The sequence below is a fragment of the Lethenteron reissneri genome, chromosome 26 (genome assembly GCF_015708825.2).
Source record: "Lethenteron reissneri isolate LAM-NWPU_2019-01 chromosome 26, ASM1570882v1, whole genome shotgun sequence".
Taxonomy (NCBI): domain Eukaryota; kingdom Metazoa; phylum Chordata; class Hyperoartia; order Petromyzontiformes; family Petromyzontidae; genus Lethenteron; species Lethenteron reissneri.
The window spans coordinates 21,784,422-21,807,622 of record NC_083804.1 but is presented as its reverse complement, the minus strand read 5'-3'; the positions used below and the strand labels follow the sequence as shown (position 1 = coordinate 21,807,622).

General features: G+C 45.4%; 1 protein-coding gene across 23 annotated transcripts in view; it reads right to left on the bottom strand.

Moving 5' to 3' along the window:
* LOC133347860 (RNA binding protein fox-1 homolog 3-like) overlaps nucleotides 1-23,201 on the bottom strand; it is a 306,370-nt gene that overhangs the window by 19,171 nt on the left and 263,998 nt on the right. For 17 of the 23 annotated variants that reach the window (XM_061560541.1, XM_061560545.1, XM_061560546.1 and 14 more), the window contains 4 exons: nucleotides 20,559-20,828; nucleotides 2,796-2,936; nucleotides 1,787-1,840; nucleotides 60-152 (listed from right to left, as the gene is read on the bottom strand). In XM_061560541.1, the coding sequence (XP_061416525.1) occupies nucleotides 60-152; nucleotides 1,787-1,840; nucleotides 2,796-2,936; nucleotides 20,559-20,828 (558 nt within the window). The remainder of the gene's footprint in view (nucleotides 1-59; nucleotides 153-1,786; nucleotides 1,841-2,795; nucleotides 2,937-20,558; nucleotides 20,829-23,201) is intronic. The other 6 variants (XM_061560544.1, XM_061560547.1, XM_061560565.1 and 3 more) reach the window with 2 other exon arrangements.

Here is a 23,201-nt window from a genome sequence, read left to right as displayed (position 1 = left end):
AGGGAAATCATAATAATAAATAATAATAAGAAGAAGAATAATATAATGTGAACATGCACCTCTATTTTACGGCCCTCTACCATCGTGCCATGTAATTTCTCCCGCGCCCTGTCCGCATCAGCACTACTCTCGAAAGTTACGAAACCAAATCCCTGCATGCAGGCGGGAAAAGAAGGGGGGAAAACAACATGCGCAACCGTTACATACACAGAGAATCCATCACAGTTCCTTTGCTCCGTCATTCATTTGTTCTCGCATGCAAAATTTAGCGTGGCTCGTCAACGCCCAGGGTAAAATGAACGCACACGAAGAACAAAAGAAAAAAAAAAAGGTGAGAAATCGACGTGAGAAAAAATTAAAAGGGACACGAAAAAAAAGTAGATTTTTCGATGTGTCGTGAAAAAAATAATCGGGGGCTTGAAAGTAAACGATACACAATGGGAAGCACATAAATGCGGTTAACGTGAGGCGGGGAGTGGACTGCGCTACCGCATTTAGGCGGAACAGAAGTGGGGGCGAGAGAAACAGAGATAGGTGATTTATTTTAAATTATTTATCAAGCATTTGATCCATAAATAATGAGTTGCATTGTAAGGGGACCTCAATTACAGATAAGGAACATTCATTATATCTGCATGACTTTAAATAATATAGCGTAAACAATAAAAAAACTCAAAAAATATATCCATATTATTTAGTTTTTTAGGGCATGTGGTAAAATATAAAAATAGCGAGAGTAAAAAAGTAGAAGATGTGCGTTTCCAAAATTTCATTTAAAAACGAAACAAAGTGTAATAATAAGTGTGCTCTATCATTGCTGTATTAGTCTCTTTAACATTGAATCGTAATCGCTGTCATTTACTGGGTTTTGTTTCCCAAAGTGATTGAAGGAGCCACACACTGACACTGGAAAAGTGGACTGGCTGAACATGCCACCGGGACCATATCTAAGTACATGCAGCAGAGCATTATTCAGTGGCGCCCACCAGCACCGTTACGAACACAGCCATAGCTCGCCAGTGTAGAGTGATCTACGGCAATTCTAGCCGGCGTTCTGGACAGAGAGACATTTTGGCATCGGTTCATTGCTGTGACATTCAGAAAGCAAACCTACCGCACACCCCACCCTGCCCCGCCCCGCCCAGCCCCCAGGCCCCAAGCCGTTAAATTCCAGTCTCACCCTGCATCGGATAAACTATGGCAAATGTGGTCCAAAACCCCCTCTATACACGACTCTGTGCAAAACGATTGCGCTTTTCGCGGAATTTTCTGCAATACACGAGCAAATTCTGTTAAAAAAATGTATTTTTTACACATTCATTTAAAATGTAGGATAAAAACACCCGCGCACGTAATGCAAAATTTAACGATTGCCTAACGACATTTATACAAAAGTACATTTCGTACACTGTGACGTAGCTATGCACAATGTTCTGTAATATTACGTGGGATAGACACATTACGAACGTACAAAATTACACAGCGAGCAGGTAAAAATATCAACAGTACACATTAACATTGTCTTTCTGTCTTTCAAAACATTAAAGGTAGACATTAGTAAGGCATTCGCTATACTACAAACATAAGTCATACATTCCTATGGATTAAGGGCTGCCATCAAGTAAATTAGAATAAGGTCAAATAATTTGCTTCTCAGCTTCTTTAATCAAAATAAACTTTTTCCAATAAACTGCTTGGAAATATTCAAAGAACCATTAGCAGCAATTCAATATTTATGCTTTGAATTATTTATAACGTGCATTAAAAAAAAGGGGGGACATCATACCTTTGATCCTCTTTCGTTGAAAATGATTTCCACATCTAAAATTTTACCAAATTGCTGGGGAGGAAAAGGAAAAGACAATTTATAATGACAAACATCTCTGACCGGGTCAGATTCGAACAACACTCTTGAGGGATGTGTGCGCGTGCTATTGTGCATTTGCATACTGCTAGCGGCTGCTTTCAGGATGCTCTCGTCAGCGGGAGTAGGGGGGGGGGACCTCAAGTTTGTATGTACCAAGCGTCGTCTTCGTGACAAATAAGGCCCGTCGCGTGATATCGGGTCATCTACCGTGATGGTGGTTCACACTCGTGCACGTGTCCTACACTGGCTGGCTGTTTGTATTTAAATGCCACCCCATCCCCCCCCCCACTCCAAGGTCCTCAGCGTTGACAACGCGGCTCCCAATCCCCCGTGACTTCACCACAACTCAGCTGTTGTGCAAATTGGGTAATGGCAGTAAAAACGTTTCCAAATTTTTGTTTTATTTTAATTTTAGAGCACCTCCAGGTATGGGTTGTGCACATCTATAACCCGACAGCTCAGGGCCTTGGGATCGGTGATTTATTGAGCTAACATACAGCATCAGAGGGCAGCGCAGCTAAATCCATTGTTGTTCTGTGCTGCTTTCCTCCCACGCACGTCTATGCTCCCCGCCTTCTCCCGCCAATCCGTGTTGACCGGCATGTTGAAGTATGGTCGGGTAATCCCAACAGCCCGCATGATGTGGGGATACCCTAAACCAGTGGTGGATTGACCATAGGACTGTACAGCACATGGGTGAAACAATTAATAAGATATCCAACCCAATCTACAATCAATCAGAATCCTGTTCTTGATCATAGCATGGGCATGTGTTGTCCAGAACAGCAGCAAACCCAAACCGTTTGAAGTTCAACCAAAGACGACGCAAATAAAAACAATTTTAATGAAGAAAAAGCGTTTCAGCCATCGGCAAAGTCGACCTCCGAGAACAGGTAGGGCAGGAGGGTTTGCGTTTTTGCCGCCTCACCCCAAATAGCTGCCGGAGGTCGGGGTCCCGAAAACGGAACGGGATGTTGGAGACGTGCAGACGCTTGGGCTGTTGCTTCCCGTCCGGACTCTCGGCTGGGACCACCTGGGTGCAGTCTGTCTGGATGATGTCGTCAGTCTGCTGCGAACAATGAACATGGGGGGGGGGATACGTCGATACAGAACACAGAATAAGAATCTTTATTTTTACTCGAGAAATCCGATGACTTATAAAGCTCTTTTTCACAGATGTCCAGTAGGGGGTAGTTACAACAACAGGAAGTACAAAAACACCATAGGAAAGGTAAGAACATCACGAAAAAGTAAGGTTCACTGAGCTCTCAGCATCTTTTCCAGAAGAGACCTGGCCACAAATGACAACTCAACGACGTGGCTTATCACGTGGAAGTTTCACAGCGGCCAAATACTCTGAACAATGCGAACGCACGTTTCTACGGACGAGGGGCGCACGTGGGCGCACGCGGACGCGCGCAAAGGCGGAAGACATGCGCAGGTATTGCACACGTCTGCGCACGCACGCACGTTGGGGTGGACGTGCTCTCGGCAGCAATCCCGGTGTTACCGCTAAAGCGCACTCCTCACCGTTCGGCGCGGTGGGTTTGCGATGCGTTTTAGATTACAATTTTATGGGCGTGCCAGATGAAATGATAACGGACGTCTGTTAATGCATTGAAACGTCGCGCTCCCGTAATTCTGAAAACCACGGATGAAAGTTAATTTATTATGGAGGAAGATTATTGTGACAGTCTTGTGTGTTTTTTTCATATTTGTTCAAAAAACTGTCAAGCCCTTCCCAGCCCATCCTAGGGTAGGATTATTGCAACTGATTTGCAAACGAAACTAAAATCCCACGCAAAAAAAAACCAGACCCGCCGAGGAACATTCTGTTGAAAAACTCACATCGTTGACAGCTGGCGTGCCTGAAATAAAAAAAAAAACAACTGCAGCTTTCAGTGGGGTTTGCCCAACATAATTACTGCCATGACTCATCTCCGCGGCACTGGAGGAGCAGGACACGCGGTGTCGTGTGATTGAGAGAATTCCCACACAGGTGAACTGCAACTGACAGCTTCAACGGCAGCCCAGGTGATGGTGCCAAATACATTTTTTCTCTCTCGAATTTCAGATCCGATTCAAATCAAACGATACGACTAAATCATTACCATTATTATAGCACGCACGTGTTTTAAATAATTTCACATTTACCCGTAAGTTTTATTCGATTTCCCCCCCCCCCTCCGCCCAATAAAGCCCACGTGCCGTGTCACAATAAGTGGCGCTATAATTACTGCTGGGACGCGCAGGCATCTGCGCGGCGCGTGATAAACGGCAAGGGTTTGCGATTTTTTTTTTGGCGAGACGGTGTCACGTCGGCGAGAGACCGTCAGGGACGCAGGCGGTGAAGACGGTGGCGGCGGCGGAAGGAGACGCTCTGGGGGCTGGGGGCGCTGCCTGTCGAACATAAATCACTGTCCCTCCGCGTGCGCCTGACCACGCCAGTCGGGGCAATCATCGTCTTGAGCCTCGGCACTCAACTCCCCCGACGCCAAAGAGAACAAGAAGAATAAGAAGATTTTTTTTAGATATGTAATAAAAAAAAATTCAAATCACTCTTCATCCATCTGGAAAGCGCTCAGTCTTCCTTCCTGTTCCACCCTCCCCACCCCAGACGTATTAATTTATTTATTTAAAGCCTGCGAGGATGACCGCCCCTCCCTTTGTCATGTTCGCGTTTGTCCTTCCCCCGGCTGAGTTCATTAATTAAGGCACCTGGCGGCCCGTTACGTATTTTGCCTCCCCTATTTATCTCACCCTTCCTTTTGGTCTTCCTCAAGTAATACGGAGTGAAACGGGAGAGCGTTTTGCCCAATGTGATACTTTTTTTGATTCACAACAAACGCATTAATCATGCGCTACATCCCAGAAGAGTATACTTGAACAGTAGCTGTCCAGCGTAGCTATCTCAGACCCGTGGTGTGTTTTCTCCTGCTTTTGCGTGGCTTTTGCCATATGTTGATAGGCGGAGTTGTAGAGGCAATGGGCAATAGTGAGACAAAGAGAGAGAAGGCCCTACCTGGCAAAGTGTATCAGGCACGGTTGGCAGAGGAGGCGAGAGTTGGGGGTCTGTGCCTTCAGCAGGGCGCTGACAGGCATGCGATAATTATAGCAAGCCTCCCGCAATGGAGGTCGTGTGTTGTACTTGCCTCACGAGTTAACGGGAACGTGGTGTTTATTCTAATTTGCCTCAACTAAATTCTTGAGATTTTGTTTTATTGGTTGCTCTCATAGACGAACGTCCGACGAGATATCTGTTTGGCAGACTGAGTGAGCTGCCTCCGTGCAGATCACCAATTGTGATTGCAATATCTGGTCATGTTTAAATACGCGGTTATATTTAACACCTGCCTTTTTGCCGTTCGGGAACTTTCATTGGCATAGTCCAAAATAGGTTACATATGGCTACAATCGTAAAGTGTAATCATTTTCGAGTTTAGGCCAATAGCATGAAAAAACCCAGTGCCAACCTAAACGGAAATAGATCACCATTGGCATAGAGCAAAATTTTCCAATTAACTAAATTTTGTTCTCATTGTTCAAATTAACATTTATCACAATTTTCAGAAACAGTAATAGTTTTTGGCTGGGATTACTCCTCCAATCAAAAGAGATCTGACAATGATATAATTATTCTAGCCCACACCAGCTGAATTCGTAATTAACGTGCAACTGTAGCAAGCCCACTGACAATGAACACAAGGCAACAACAACAAAAAACACAAACACACAAAAATTATACTTTTCATCTGCTAAAAATAACCCAACATCTGCCAAATAACTTTCCAAAAAATTCTAAATGCGTGAAAAATCCCAAGCATGCGAACAAACGAACACCCACGCACACATCAGTGCTTGTGACATTTAGTTACGGCTCACAGTTGATCTGTTTTGAGGAAAACCCACGGCCGCAAACTTAAACGAGGACCCCAATTACCAAACGATCACACGCATCATTTCAATAAATGGTGAAATGCATCCACACTCCGGCATTTTTTCTACCGAGTGGTAGATTAATTTTACTGCGCGTGCATTCAGCGTTTGCCCGGCTCTATGAGTAAAGTTCTCCGCGTGACATCTGGTGCATTGACCAATTTTATCACTTTCTGAAAACAGGCTGTTCAGGAGAATGGAAATCAATTAAACATGGGGAACATTGAATAAATGCCAGACAATAAACGTGCACTAATAATTCGAATATCCTCCACGGGCTTCCATTTCTGCTCTAATATGCCACTTCAACACAGTTAATGTGCAAATACTGCTGAGGGCTAAACCAGACTTCCCAAAGCCGCAACGCAATAACAATTCGCAAGGCGGCTTCGTCAGGCCAGAATCGGACTGCACTTCAAAGCCATTAACGTCGCTGCCTCGGTCTATTCGACCACTGAGATTTTTTCCTGCGTTGGCTTGGCTCGTTGAGCAGCATCAAGGATTCTTTGACTTCTGCTCGTCCTCACGAACGTGGACGCCGATCTGTCGGTGCGTGGCACGTGAAAGACGAGCCAAGCCCTCCTCCTCCTCTCGCGCACACCCCGAGATCATTCCAGCAATCCCCAAGACTTCGCTTACAGAATTGGCCGCCCCTACATGGCCGGGAACTGGCCTCCGAACGCGTTCTCGAATTTCCCGTGCGCCGCCGTTTCGAGTCACACGACGTGGACAGGTGGGAGGGGTAAGTGTCTTTCGTAAAAAAAGAAAGAAAAAAGCTCAAGCTATCACGCGGCAGATGGGCCCAATGGTTCTTGCGCGAGCGAGCTCTCTCCTGTCCTCATCACTTTTATACGTAACTCGAGTGGCGCTATCTTGGCGCGGGGGTGGGTGGGTGGGGGGGGGTGTTGCTATTTTCGTGTTGTCTCACAAATGACACTCGGCAAATCCAAAAAGAGGTCCGTGCTGTCACAGCAACGGCGACTCTGTTTACCGCCGACGCATCTTCTGGACTGGCCGTTTAGCACAACGAGAATCCCGTCTGTGTGTTCACCGAGGGGCGGCGGGTGGGGGGGCTCCGCGGTCTGACATGGTGGCCCGTTTACCCGGCTTACTGCAAGTCATCGCCGGCAGCGTTTTATCTCTCGGCTGCCGGTTACCGACTAGAATGGGAATTCTCATAATTTAAAGACAATGCTGCATCGCCTACACTTGACTATGTGTGGCCCCCATCCCACATGAGATGCGCCAGGCATCTTATCTGGATAAAATGTAAAGTGTGAAAAACTGTTGTTGCTTGACACACACAAATAGTACAACTTGTTTATGCCTTCCTGTGATCTTTATCTTTACCCAACCACAGCAGCACTGTTTTTAGAAAACCTGGTAAAAAAAATTTTTTGCTTAAAATACCCAATTAATAATATCTCGCGAGACGTCCCCTGTTTGTTACGGGAGCTGTGCCACAGCTGGCGATTGAATCGCTGCTACTGACCACCGTGCGAGGGCCTGCGCCTCCACATGGCCATCACGGACCTGACCAGGCTGCGATGATGTGAAACGGCATGATGATCAGTGAGAAGTTAAAAGTCTGTGTGGACGCATCCAGTAGGGGTGTAACTCCCGACGATTCAATGAATCGCCACGACTCAGAATCGCCAATTCGATTTCCGAATTGTTATTTTTTAGGCTGTAGCGAATTCCAGCTGCTGCAGGGGTTATATGACACACGTGACATTACATAGATACATTCAAACATACTTGAGTTGAAAATATATATTCCTATGCACATGATTCTGTACATGTATTATGAACTCAAAATGGGATTAAACCAAGTCCTCAAGCATAGTAAGTTGATGGTATCAGCCTGGTCACCAATGACTGCACGCACACGCATCAAAAAAATCCTTCACATTAAATTTGGTATTTCACTTAATTTGGCCAAATTCCAGCTCTGAAAATTAATATGTCGGTTTGACTGTCATGCAAAAAAACCTCACTCTCATTTGCACAATGGGTGGGAAGTGCTGGCCTCTACTGTGACCAGACCACAGGTCACTTGAAGAGATCTCCAGAGGTAGCTCTGGGATACTCACTTCCTCGGGGCCGGGGTTGCACTCGTTGCATGACGTAAATAGCACAATCAAAGAGTCATTTTGTGAAACTTGACATAAAAAAATCTAAATATATCAATGAATAGATGCATTGGAAATGCCTAATATCACGTGGCTGAACACGGAGGAGCCACTACAGCTCGTAAAAAAACAAAAACTACTATTATTTTTTACCTGGCAAGGCCCACTGAGTATATAACTGTTTTTCACAAGCGACCTGGCCACAAATGAAAGCTTAACAAAGTGGCTTATCACGTGGAAATTGATAGCAGCCAAATACTCTGAGCGCGTGTTGATTATACATGTGGAGTGAAAAACTGGAGGGCCTGGAGAAAAAATCCACACGACCACGGAGAGAACATGCAAATTCCAAATATACAGCAGCAGGCGTCAGGGTCTAGGCTTGAAGCCACGACCTCCTGTATACCAGGCGAGGGAGTTAACATCTCACCACTACGGCTCCTCCTGCATTTGACACCAAAGTGTTAAACGTCCCTATGCCAGGTGAGAATGCAGACTATGTTCAACCCCTCCTACAGTAAATACTTTCTGGCTGGAGATGATGTTCACCTCTCAGATTTACATCTATACCAACCTAAAATACGGGTGCCCTAAAATTAATAACAAGCCGGCAATCCAATTCATTAAGTGAGAATCCACTTTGAATTTTGATGCTATAAAAAAAAACCAATTAAATTATACGGCATCATGTTATGCGTAAATCAAGGTCGGGTGGGAGTGAAATTTTCCACTTCAGTGGCCATGTGCATGACCTACAGAGTATGTAAAACTCACACACTGCCTCACAGTAGGCCTCAGCCATGCTTTACGGCTTCAGATTCCTTATCATGAATGAGCGGCATGTCCTCCTCGGACCAATCAGGAGCACTCATTCAGAATAAATGTTGTGCTCATGCATAACACATGCATGCGTGATGGTAAGGCCAAACACAATTTATAAACGAAGGATTTTATCAGTTTTTTCTCTTTTCTTCTTTTTCCACATTCAAGTCAAAGCATCTACCCATTCAAGTGAGCAACCGGGCAGCGCTCATCTCCGACTGCGGCTCTGAGCGCATGAAGGAAATTATACATGACTATGACAGGGGAGGGAGGTCGGTTACCTAATCATAAAAATCGCCGTTGACTTCCCACAAAGTGGCACTAATTTTATTAAACCTGGCCGGATGGAAATAACAACACACAATGGTGTGATGCTGCTCAGAAAGAGCAGGAAGGCATGACTCCCATCATCATCATCATCAAGCCTTGCTCTCAGCCTTATCTAAACCACCCACTTCACAGGGATGATAGGTGTGGTGACTCTTCAACCGAAATTTGAACTCACAACCTTCGAATTGCTCGGTGAAGCGCTCTAACCAGAGAACCAGCTACGTCAAATCATTGCGCAAACATTCCGTAAAGGAATCCTGGCCTTATAGAGTACATAAATATACATAGCCCAGTCGGGACATAGGCTTTATTGCATTTAATCAAATGGTTTTCATTTTACCGAGGAACAGATTGATAAAAATAAATATAAAATACAGTAAAAATTATAATAATGGAGACATAAAGGACACTTGCTGAAGAAAATCAAGCAGAATACTCTGTACTCAAAAGTAATTTCATTTGTGTCTTTAAATAAGGACACAGAATTATATTTAATTTAGAGAACTTGCGATTAACGCACACGCACCACAATGCAGTATGCGCACCACCCAATGTGCATTGAGATCAAATTGCGCGCTCGCGTTTGCTGCGTTCGAGCAGAAATCAAGATAGGTGGAAGTAAATTGGCTAACACCAGAGGCAAACGCCCGTGATTTCAGCACATGGCGAAAGACGCATAGAGGAAAGGTTAGACGATGCAGAATTGCAGGCCCTGTGCACTGTGCAGCAAGGAACATCTTCCGTGGATCCACCTGGTCAGCCCTGAGTTAACCCTTTTCTCATTTCGATGATATACGTGTTCGTGTACGTCATCAGTTTTTCTTCAGATTCAGTTCCAATAACGTACAAGTAATAACGTCATCAGTACGTCTTCCCAACTGAAGACGTACCAATGTCATCATCATATTTGAGAGGTTCCCACAAGGCAATGCGGGAGGGCGTGTGCCAGTTTGGCGCCAGCTATCATCGAGTGCGGTCGTGACACTACAGTTCTCTGCGGTGAGTACAATGTCTTTAAAAACTACCAACGCTACGCCTCTCTAAATAAAGTGAACACCGAGCCAATTGTGCGTTTCGAGATTCAGCGGCGAACGGGACACCCACCCTGCAACTTGCAGACGTTTTGGAACGGGAAAGCGTTAAGAAGGAATTGATGATCTCAAAAAGGCCCTGACCTCAGCCTCCCTCATTCACATTAGAAGGATGCTTATATCCGAGTGAATGGATTTCAAAGAGCCACGTTCAGCAATTTAGGATGTACGGGACCTGTACGAGCTCTAATCGTCGTCTTCTTCTGCGCGTTTGGCTCCGAGAGCAAAGAGATTTCATTTAGTTTTTCTTTAATTTATCAGCTGCCCCAGAATTAAAAATGTATGATGGTGCCAAAGAGGAGGGGAACAGTGTGTGACCAACATAACCTTCGGCATTCACTTACGCACACACAAGCGCACACAAGCGCGCACACGTGCGCACACACACATACACACAAAAAGACAAAGATTCTCCGTATAGCCTTAAAAGACTATTGGGGCAAGTGCTGTTTGCGAGCAACTATGAAGGCCGGCACAGTACAGGAGTGGGTGGGTGGTCAGCACCACGCCCGGCTGCATTTATTTTCCCAGTGGCAGTGATTTTACACACCGCACCAGGTACTCATTTGAGGCTGAGTCGACTTGAGAAAGGCGGAGGACTGGTTTAGATAATCGTCACTGGTGTTGGCCGTGAGCAGAAATCGAACTCTGATCCCCGGGTTCGTAGCGCATTGCGCTAACCGCTACACTACCGCTCCTCACACACAAAGAGCCCCCCTATAGCCTTTAAAACTGTCAGGGTAAGGGATGTTAGTGAGCACCTATAAAGGCTGGTACGGCACACGAGGGGGTGGGGGGCCAGCATCACACCCGGCCACCTTTGTCTCCCCAGTGGCGATGTTTACACACCACATCAGGTACTTATTTGAGGCTGAGTCGACCAAGGGGAGGCCCAGGACCGGTTCAGAAAATCGTCACTGGTGTTGGCCATGATTGGGAATCGAACCCGGTTCGCAAGGTTCGTAGCACAGCATGCTGACTGCTACACTACTGCTCCCCAAATGCACACACACGCACAAACACACGCGCTTGCAGGTACATACGCACATGTGAAAAATAAATCTTTATAAGGAAAATCAAATTGCGCAAAGTTTTGTGCACAATTTAGTACTTCAATGAAATATTACCAAGCCATAATTGCGTAGATTGCAATATGTATAAGTCAATTCCTGTGTTTGTGTATTTGCCATTCATACCGGTTAGCTTTTTGCAAGCCTCACATTAAGAGATTGGCTGTGTCGAAATAGAAAAGTAAAATTTATATATTTTTTGCTTCTGGTTACAGGCGTTGTCAGTCAACGTGGCACACCGCTAACATGGCGTGGCGAAAAAAATAAAAATGATATTGATTATTTTCTTGTTCTGCGTCAGGATTTATTGTGCATGTCCTGGCGGACGCGGGTCGATACATCGCTGTGCTGACAAACAAAAATGATCCATAAGCCCCTGTTATCCCCTCGCGTTGCTTGCAGGGTACAGGTGACATTGGTGAGAGTGAAACTCTGAGCTTCCTTCTAGACTTATTGAAACGCTTTGTGCATTTCAAACGCGAGACAATGACTGCATGCAGGGCGTTCGTATCGATACAAAATAAAAACAATTTGCAATATTTTTCGATTTAAAGCTTTCGTGACTGCAGGAATCCATCTTCTTGGTTATTTCGGTAAAGTCACGTAGAAGGGAAGTAATAAAATAATAAAAATAAAACATAATAAAATAATATAATAATATAATATAATTCTCACTAGCAATACTGTATGTTGAGCCGTGCCCGTTGTACAATGGCAAAACATGTTCACGTTACTTGCTTTGGCAGTGGTGCAAAAGCACAAACAACAAAAACTGAACACATTGATTAATAACACTGAATGTTGTCATTATATTATTATTCTGCAGAGGCTCTCCTTCGTAGCATACTTCCATTATGGAGGGCTAATGCGTTACCTGTTATATATAATTTATATAATATCCCTCGAAGGGCAGTGTTGGCGACGGTCGTGTTGAAGGACTTGGCAACAAAGAGCTTTTGGTGCAGGGATAAAGTAAACGCACCTCGTCTGGCTACGTACGGTGCGAGAGAAGTTCAATATACGTACACACATACAAACGAGAACCCATCGGTTGTGGGTGCCGAGATCGATGAGCGAAAACACTTGCATCCATTTCGCCGGCATTACGGTGGCCAGGGAGTTTCGTCCCAGGCCACCCGGCTGTGGACACACCTTGGTGTTGAGAGCCGGCGGCCGCGCATCTCAAGAAGCTCACAGATTTTTAAATCCTTTATATTAAGTTCGCTTGCTTGCTTAGGACCGTGCAAATCTTTCGGTCGTTTTTTAACCCACTTCCCGTGATCCAATCGAGCTGACATTTTGCACGCAGACTCGTTGTGCGTGACAATGCATTTTCCTGAAAATTTTTTCCAAAATTTTACACTGTTTAGGGCACATTTTTTAAATATTTAATTACCAATTGTTTAATGCTGCCAGACAATCATCTGACCCATAGGTGGCAGCCATCTCAAGCCAGAGGACGAGAGGACTCTAGCCGCCCTGATGCCACGCATATAAAGGATTTATAGTGAAAAACTTTGTTTTTACGGGTTATACTTATTAAATCCTTTATATTAAGTTCGCTTGCTTGCTTAGGACCGTGCAAATCTTTCGGTCGTTTTTTAACCCACTTCCCGTGATCCAATCGAGCTGACATTTTGCACACAGACTCGTTGTGCGTGACAATGCATTTTCGTGAAAAAAATTTTTCCAAAATTTTACACTGATTAGGGCAAATTTTATAAATACTTAATTACCAATTGTTTAATGCTGCCAGACAATCATCTGACCCATAGGTGGCAGCCATCTCAAGCCAGAGGACGAGAGGACTCTAGCCGCCCCGATGCCACGCATATAATGGATTTATCGTGAAAAACTTTGTTTTTACGGGTTTACTTGTCTCCAGTGCGGGCTCTCCCACACATGGCCCTTTACATCCGTACGTACAGCATTCCCTCATTATTCGCGAGCTTGCCATCCGCGATTTTTGGCTATCCCTGAACCGCGTCCGGAAACTCTACGCGGCCACATCGAGAGAGAAGGAAAGTGATGAGATAAAGTGATGACATGAGAGCGACAGACATAGAGAGAGAGAGATGACTTCTCAAAGCTTTAGAAGCATCTGCAGATGTTGCGTGTACGATATTGGTAGGCCAATATCATCATCCGTAAAAATGTGCTATTTATGAGCTCCTCCGGAACGTATCCCTCGTCGCGAATAACGAGGCGATCATGTACATTCACTGAAACACGACACCGCAGAGTAACGCGAGCTTCACAAGCGATCCGAACAAGGCAAGAGTTTCGCGGCGCCACTCCCCGAGTACTCGAGTGCGTGGCATCATCTGTAGGCGGTCCTCCTCCGGAGAGAGAGAGAGATCAGAAACGAAGACGGAAATGGAACGTTTAAAACTCGCGCGCCTTTCTCTTTCTCGTGCGCTCACGCAATTCCTGGCAGGTTTGATAACGCGGTGAATAATAAACAAAAGAAATACGTAAGCAAAAAACTAAAAACACCTCGCGCGAAAAGGGGGAATCTTCCGGGCCAAGAAAGATCAATCAAATTCACAGACCTCCCCTTGTGGAACTCAAAACAGGGCTCCCAGTGGAGTGAGGAAGAATACCTAATGCAGCGATGTGAGGGGAGGGCCGTGCGTGGGGAGGATGTCCCAAAACGCCTCGCACATCCGCTAGCTGGCTTAATGCCACGTGACGTCAACACCAATAAATCATAGCAATTGTGCCTTTTTTAACCCCCCCCCGCCAACCCTCAAACATACGTGAAATATACAGTACAGATGATAGAGCTTGGTATATGCATAACACCACACGCCGTTTGGAAAATAACATTTCAGTTATATTCTTAAATAACAAGTGCAGAAAAAAGAGATAACCAATATCAGCAGCGGCAGCAGGGTTGATTGTGAGAATCGGAGAAGGAATAATTTTTTTTTTATTAATAACACATTCTAGGGGAGTAGGGGAGGTGTGGAAACATCGTTTTTGTGCGCCGCGCAATGAACCCGGAGGCCTCGGTTTGAATTCCGGCCACGGCTAATGTCAGTGGTGATACTCTTTGGTTCTTTCGGTAAAGTCACGTAGGTATAAAATAAAATAAATTAAATCACGACGTTTCGGGCGCAACACAAGCGTCCGTCATCAGGTGGGACAACCACAGCAAGAAACAATTGCTGAAGTGAGCAGTGGTGATGTTTCTGAGATCTAATTTTGGTCCCAGGCACACCTCCTTTATTGACCCACACCGACCAGCATCGTGATGTATGGTCAAACAATGGTAAGGTCTTCATCCAGCAATTGATTGAGAAAAATCTGACAACTATTATTTCTTTTCGATTTAAAGCTTTCGTGACTGCAGGGATTCATCTTCTTGGTTCTTTCGGTAAAGTCACGTAGAAGGGAAGTAATAAAATAATAAAAATAAAACATAATAAAATAATTCTCACGACGTTTCGGCCACAACGCAAGCAGCCGTCCTCACAACGCAAGCAGCCGTCCTCACCTGAGGACGGCTGCTTGCGTTGTGGCCGAAATGTCGTGAGAATTATTTTATTGTTTTATTTTTATTATTTTATTACTTCCCTTCTACGTGACTTTACCGAAAGAACCAAGAAAACTATTATTTCTATTAGAGTCTCGAAAATAATTTTTTTATCAAGAAATATTCACGTTTATTTGTATTTTTCATATTTATTTTTAGCCCAACTTGGTAAAGTTTTTCTACAATATTCTATAGTTCATTTCCATTAGTTGCGATGATGACTTTGTCATCATCATATTTGAGATGGTTAATCCTTTCTCTATTTATCTCTATGCCTTTTAAATTCGCAATCCAATTTTCATAAACAACATATAACGTCGTTGTGTGGGTAATTCTCGGTGCCTGACCCTACCTCTAATTTGTATTGTTATTTTCTTGACGCAAACTCAGTGTGGGTTGTACCATCTCTTGAAATAATAATTGGGTCAATAGTTTATTTAAAAAATAATGTTAAGCTGTGGTTTGTGCCAGAGTGGATGACTGTCCGGGATTACACTGAATAATCTGCCTTTCCATAGTCTATAAAAACCAGACAATAATGGCATTTGATAATCATTTGTTTCTTCCAGAATTCGATTGATGGTATGTAATATGGTCGATGGTATAAAAATCACTCCCATATCCAGCCTGCGTGAGCAACTTGTTTTTGCTTAACAAAATTAAGATATTTGTTGGAGGGACACACCTGGAAAACACAAGCGAGAGACAGAAGGTCTATCTATGGAAATTATTGAAGGTAAACCGGGATGAAATTGATGAAAATAAAATGTGAGTGAGAGCAGGGTGGGTGGGACGTGATTTCAGAAAACTGATTTTGAAATTTGAAAAGCAACAGATTACCATACCTAATAAATAAAAGTGTTCAGTTCATATTCCCTGCTCTGCCGTATGGATCGGAGCCATGAAACATATAAACTAAATTATAAACTAAACTAATTTGTTTATTTTAGCAGGTAAGGCCTTCTGAGCTATATAGCTCTTTTCAGAAGCAACCGGGCCACAAATGATAGCCCAACAAAGTAGCTTGTCACGCGGGAATTGATAGGAGCCAAACATGTTTCTAAATGATGGAGGGAAAACCGGGAGGACCCGGAGAAAAATCCAATGCAACCACGGCGAGCGAGCGAGCGAGAGAAAGAGAGAGACATGCAAACTCCAAATATATAGGCGTCAGGCTCGGGAGCGAACCCACGACCTTCTGTATACCAGGCGAGGTATTGAACATCATGCCACCGCGGCGCCGATACTTGGCTTAGAGAACGAACACGATTAGGGAGAACATATCGACCGGTAAAATTAGCGAGTGGGCTTCGGGCAGGACACATTGCCAGCGGAGACGATTGTCAATGGAGGAGACTGGTGGTGAAATGGGAGCTAAAAGAATACACGTGCCTGAGAGGATGGAGTCGTTCTACCAATGAAGTGTCTTCTGCACCATGCAAGTAACTCTGTTACGCTCAAAACGAAAACAGAGTTGACAGGTAACAGGGTGGACTTACGTAACAAAGTTTGGCCTTAATTTCCCAAGTGGTAAAGAGCATGGGGGCACACGGTGTGCTTCTGTTGAAGGCTTTTTATGATGAAACTAATAATACATTTTTGCAATTTCTTTTTTTCCAATTTAACTTCATGCAACATAGTTGACATTTATGAAGCACGATATGTTCCCCAAGAACAAGATAGTTTTAAAAAGAAAGATGTGACAAACTGCTTAGATACACATCTGAAGTAGTTTACGTTATCGTCCTCGGTTATGGTAAGGTCACGTGCTGCTGAACATCACTTGACCTCTGTGAATAAACCAAAATTCTGCAGGGGGATTTCTTTCCGGTAGCAGGGTTGACAGTATACTTGGGGAACGGAGCAGACATTTTTTAAAATTCATATTCATAAATGTACATTGATTGTAAGAAATGCGTATGTGATAAAGAAGTTGTGTTTAATGATAATGGTGAGATTTCAAAGATACGTTCGGACTGAGCAAGTTATTTTGTAAATGGCCTCAGTAAAAAAGATGCGTAGGGACTTTGTGGCATGATATATTTTCCTTAAAAAATTCGGTGAGTTTTTTCCCAACTTTAAATGGTATCGAGTGTATTTTTCACTCACACAGTATGTACGGCAATGACAAAATACTTTGTGATGCATTAATTCCGTTGAGTAGAATTAATTACTTCATCCAAAAATGTGGCATTCGGACGTAAAAGGAAAACTATTGGTAGCATGAGCCGACAGCCATGGGAGATATGGAGCAATGGGACCGGTTCGTGTGCAGGAGTAAAAAGGATTGTGATATGACGGGATCGTTCATGGATAGAGCACGGCAAATGATGATTATTATTAACATTGATAGGAAAATAATACGAAAATATGTTGCTTCACGAAGAACAATGATATTTCATGTACCGTACAAGAAAAAGGCAGACGCTGAAGATACCATGTAATTACTATCATACTTCAGGCAGGATTATTATTGATATCGATGAATATAATACTAATCATCATCACAATAACAATTTGCAGTAAAGGATTGCAGACTGCACTTTGGTAACATCAATTTGTTACCACCGGGAAGCTGTCCCTCCTTAGAAGTATACCGAGGCGGACCGATGTCTTGGAGAGAAATGGTCTGGCGATCTATCTTGCCGAGCGTTTACCTGATTTCTGCATTGGCGAGTGTAGGTCTCGGCTGGTTCACGGGGGACATTACGGAACAGAGCCTTGGCCGCAACCAGACAAACGCGGTCGTTTTTCTGCGCATGCTTTAAGATGCACGCTCAGATTCCATCCCCCCCCCAAATTGTCCATTACGATCTTCCGTTATTAAATTGAGAGTGATCTATCCATTTTGTGGCCCTAACGTTAATAAATCAGGCTCCACAATTCGCCTGTAACAAACATGAGCAAAAAAAAAATCTTAAACAAAAAGGTTAATCAAAGAAAGTAACGGTGGAAAGAAAACTAAATATTTACTGAGTATTCCTTGAGAGGCAATACCAAAGTGGATTTCCTGCTCAAATGAGCATTGAGGTGGTGGTCACCTTCTGTTTGCAAACATGAGCCAGTGGTGGAAACTACACATGCTTATGGTTGGAGCGAGTACATCCACAGGACAACTACTGTTGACTTCCCCAACGAAGCGATACCTATTTTATCAGTGCCAGAAAGATGATGGGATGACTTTATCTTTTTAGCGAAGGGAAACAAAATATATTTGTTGTTCTCTCTCTCTCTCTCCTCTTGTTGTTTTTACATCCTTCCAACAGCAAACAGTCACTGAGCTGCCCTCCTTAAATTCTACGCTCGCCTGTCGCCAAAAGAATCCCGTCGTAAGCAGCGCTAAATCGGGTGCCGGGGTGTGACGGGCGGCGCCAACTGCCGCGCTTTCTGAAATTACAAAGTCGGATTTCGCCAGGGAGGGGAACCGCTCCCGCACGCGGGCGCACGCCGAGGCTCCAAATAAACCACGGAGGAAAAAACGCACGCCCGGCACGGGGCTGCTGCCCTCACACGCTCCGCTCCGAAGCGCGGCCGTCAGAAGCGGCAAATCGTTTCCCCCTTCCCGCATTAAAAGCCCGATTACACGTTGGCCAGCTCCTGGCGGGTTGCCAGCTAATGGGGATGAGATACCCTTCTGAACACACCCAAGCGTACTTTTGTTTTTAATGTCGCCCCCCCCCCCACCCCCGCACACTTTATCATCGTCCTCCTGCTTCGTGCCTTTTTAAGGACGAACTCAGAGATTTTTATTATTGGGGGGCGGCGGCGGGGGGGGGCAGGTGAAATAGAGGAGGGGGGGCGGACACCGCACACCTCGGACGCCCCCAGCCAACTCCGCTCCCACCTTTCTCCTCGTGCGCAGTGCATCGAGGTAGCTGCAAGCAATAAGTCGTGATCCCAGAACAACACGGATAATGCCAAGATATCTTTGAACAGGTTAATTGTATCCAAACAATACACTGATTGATAAGCTGGCGTAGTTTGCCAAGAGCTAACATCTTAAAAGATCAATCCTCGTGAATAGATGGAGGCATACAAGTCGCATAGATTCAGGGGAGGGCATTGAAGGAAAAAATGGCAATTCTGTTGCAGGGCCTCACCGAAAGCTGGCCTAACAAAACGCCGGCCCTCTGATAACATTTCAACTACAAAACGGTCTTACAAAAGAGCACAAACGAAGTAATTTCGGTCAATCGGCTGCAAGGGCCAAAGCTGTCAGCATTCCCCTGCTGCTTAATCTATTATTCATTTCGTTGCATTTTCCTAAAACATCAATCTTCCCAAGGGCAACCAAAAAAAACGCACACACAAAACAGCTCCGGCACACTCACTCTAATCCCAATATTTTCAAAGCTCATAACCTCAGCAGCAGACAATTTCAAAACACAATATAACATATTTGAAAAACTGGCAGTCGTGGCAAGTGCACTATATTTGAAAACTTGATATCATCTCCGGGTGCCAAAATGCGGTTTCATTGCGTTGAGGCCCTCGTCCAGTTTATAGCCGTAAAAGTGAGCCACACACGGAAGAACAAATAATTAATCAACTTAACATCCACACATTGCTGAGGGCTTTCTCCCAGCAGAGTGTTTAAACACCGAGGTCCAAGGAGAGAAGTATGGATGGTAATTTAAGTTCCCTGGGGATAATAAGTTACTGTGTGTGTACAGAGTGGTGGGGAGCGGTGGCACGAGTGGTAAGTGCTACGCTAGGAAAGTGGCGACCGCTCTACTGCATGGACCAGAGGTCAGCTGAGGGAATCTCTGAGGTAGTTCTGTGATATCCGCTTCCGGGGAGCGTCCTCTCGCAGAACGGGCTGCACTGCTCTGCGAGAGATCCAAAGAGGCTACGCGGGGGAATCTAAGTCGTGTGTGCGTGTGTGCTTGTGGGTGCACACGAATAGGGGCAATAAAACAGAGCACTCCAGTGGCCGGCATTCACTTCACGGCCGCGGCCAACATGACTGACAGGTAGCATCCGAAAATGGCAATGGGCCATGCCGAGGTCAAATCAGTCTCGGCACGGTGCGGTAAAAATCAGCAATGAGAAGACAGAGGTGGCGTGCGCGGTGGCGGCCCTACCACGACCTCATATGCCACGGTCTTCGCCAACAGCACCTATGTCTGCTGGATTGTAAGACCCACAGCAAGTGACATCATCACTTGTCTGTGTATACCCGTATCCAGCACGTGTGCACGTGCTCAAGCACCGATATTATTCACACTCATGGTCCCGACCATGGTAGAGTGGTGGCATGGTGGTTGGCGTGCTATGGACCCAGCAACCCGAGTTCGATTCCCAACCGCAGCTAACCTCAGTGAGGGGAGTGATATTCATAACTAAACGAAACTATTTTTTATTTTACCAGGAAAGGCTAACTGAGCTATATTGCCTGTTTCCAGAAGTGACCTATCCACAAATGATAGCCCAACGAAGTGGCTTATCACGTGGACATTTATAGCAGGCAAATACTCTCAACGCACGTTTCTAAGTTGGAGGGGAAAACCGGAGGACCAGGAGAAAAATGCACGCAACGATGGGGAGAGACAGGCAACCCCCAAATATACAGGCGTCAGGGTCAGCATCGAACCCACGACCTCTTGTATACCGGTTCTCCCACCTCCCGGGGGGCATTCCGGTATCACGAGACATCCTTCTTCTTCATCATCATCTTTTTCCCATGACATGCGCCCACACCCCCTCCCCCCCGGGTCGTATTTACCGCCCCTCGCTCAAGCAAGGCGGCAACAACACGGGCCGTGGGCTCACCGTGGAGGTAGCTGACACGGGCTGCCCCGGAGGCTCGCCGGCGCCTCCCTGGTCGCCGTGCGGCTGCGCGGCCGGGTAGATGGACATGGCGTGCTCGGGCAGCGACGGCTGGGCGCCATAGTCCTGCACGGGGTGGGCGTGGGGGTGTGCGTGCGGCGGCGGCGGCGCGTACTCCGCGGGGAGGCCGTTCTGCGGCGGTGCGTACTGCCCTGCCGTGGCACCGTATGGCTGGGCCATGGCTTCCGGAGGGGCCGTGGGTTCCTGGTTGCCCTAGGCGAAGGGAGACAGATAAGCAAGCACACGCGCACGCACAAACAAGCACATTTATTCACGGTAAAAAATGTTCCCAATTGCCAACAAATGTGCGAGGGGATTACAACAGTTTGCGAGCTTCTTGAGAGATAGAAAGAAAATGCAGAGCGGGCAATGTTTAGGCAAACTGGCCTCCGTTGGGATGAACGCTGTACATTTTTCCGTGCTTAATTGAGGTTTAAAGAAGTAATAAAGGAGAAAATAACTTCTCCAAAGCCAAACAAACAAATAAAACAAACCAAAATTGTTTCCGAAATAAATTTGGGTCGATATGTTTCACTGAGAGAGGGAGATTTTTTTTTTCAATTTGTCTGTGTGAAGTTGCCCGAGAGATCAAGGAGACGATATGAATCCCACCGATGCTTGATACACGATTGGTGGAGCTTCTGCTATTTATTAAACGTTCTTGGGGACAACAAAGTGACAATTTAAGCAAACATCGGAGAGATTCTGCCGTCAACCTCAAAGGGAAATGACACCCGACATTCGCCAAATTGAGCGCGGGAGATGACTGTGGGGTTACTGAGCCCTCTGTGAACCCACGCTGGGGAATTTTTTTGTAGTTGTTCTTATATGTGGGGGGCGGGGGGCGGGGAGATGTGTTATTCATGCACAGGTAGCCCTCATCAACACAACGCGCCTTCCCGGGAAGATGAATGAATTCATAAGAAGGAGCCACCCCGAGCCGCACGGTGCGAGAGCCACGCGCCTCCGTTGTCAACACAACGTCGCGTGGCCAGAGCTGCGGGGATTCATTTTGTACGCTGTCCGGCATTCAATCATTTCCACCAGCTTGGGCTGTCCCTCCCACGAGAGTGCAAGAGGGGTCAAATTACCGCGGCGGTGCGCAACGCTGTGACTTGCAACGTTCATTTCCACGGGGCCTGAGCCATGATCGATACAATGCGGTTTAATAAATATCACAGCAATGGTAGCTTCCTCCTCTCACTTTGCAAGCTAGACCACACGCGCGCGCGGTGTTGACCCGTCTCCGGTCAATGCCACATTGCAGCGCTGTGACGTTGTGCAATGGCCAGGTCAATAAGCATGGACAATGTTCCTTTGAAGGAGTACTAATGCATTTTCGAAGAGAGGTCTAGAAGGATTTTTTCTTCTTTCTCACAAACAGATGAAAACCAATTGATCATTCGTTGCCAACAAAAAGTTTACGATGTACCATTGTGACCTGTCGTTGTTTACGTAATTATGTAAATCGTGGAGTTAATTTTAGTATGGCAATAGCGTGGTGGCGATTGCTCAATATCAAAGTTGCTCTCAATTAGACGTACCGATTTTTACAAAAGCTACGTGCCTCCATCAATAAACGTGGCACAATAAACATTTGGAATGACAAAAATTAATCGCTCACAACAAAGGAATTAATCAACACCTCTTGCTAAATTAGCTGTCCGGCGCAGGATTCTCACAGAGAAAAATAAAATATATATATCCAGGTGACCTACTTTGTCAGCATTGTGCTCGCTATGTACTCTTGTACAACTCCACACGTGTTAACCCGGGTCTTCGAGAGAAACCGGCGCACGGGTCGCGCACGTGCACTGTTAGATTGAGCGAGTGGAGTGAGAGCGTGTTGGCAAAATGTATCATTCCTCTGGACAATTACGAGTCATCAGTCAATGCGGAAGAGTGATCGTGCCACTGGCTCATGATTAAACATGAGCATCATCATCACCCTCATCGTCGTCATCTCATCTCTATGCCTCGAGGCAGGGCAGGGCAAACAAGAGCCACCCATAGGTTGTGGTGTTCGTGTAGACACACACACACATTTAGAAACATATTCAAACAAATCAAAACGATTCGTTTTCTCTTTTTAATTGATGAAGGTTATTTTGAAAGAAAAAAAAGCACCACCAATGATGCACTTGCGGGAAGACCTTTGCCTTATAACAGTGAGTGCATTACTGGAACAAATAAAAAAAACTGTGCATTACTGTATATCCGTCCCTACCGCTGCTATGCGACTCACTAATGTTTCCACATTAGTGCGCGATCACGCCATTAAACGGAATTAATACTCCATCGCTCAGTTTATTATCCATGTGTTTCTTAACCATAGCCATTCATCCTTGCGTGTGTTCATTTATTCACTGTTTTCATTTACATTTGCAGCATGGAACGCGCGAGGAAAAATATTGAATAACTGCAGTGACTCGTTCCGATGTCGTATACACGACATGCACGCACGCACACGCACACACACGAGTATACTTATCAACAAAGGCAAAGAGCGACTGTGTCACCATGCTGGCTGTTTGGGGCGGCAAGAGTTGTTAGCGAGCAACCCGTTAAGGCAGGGGAATGGCACAC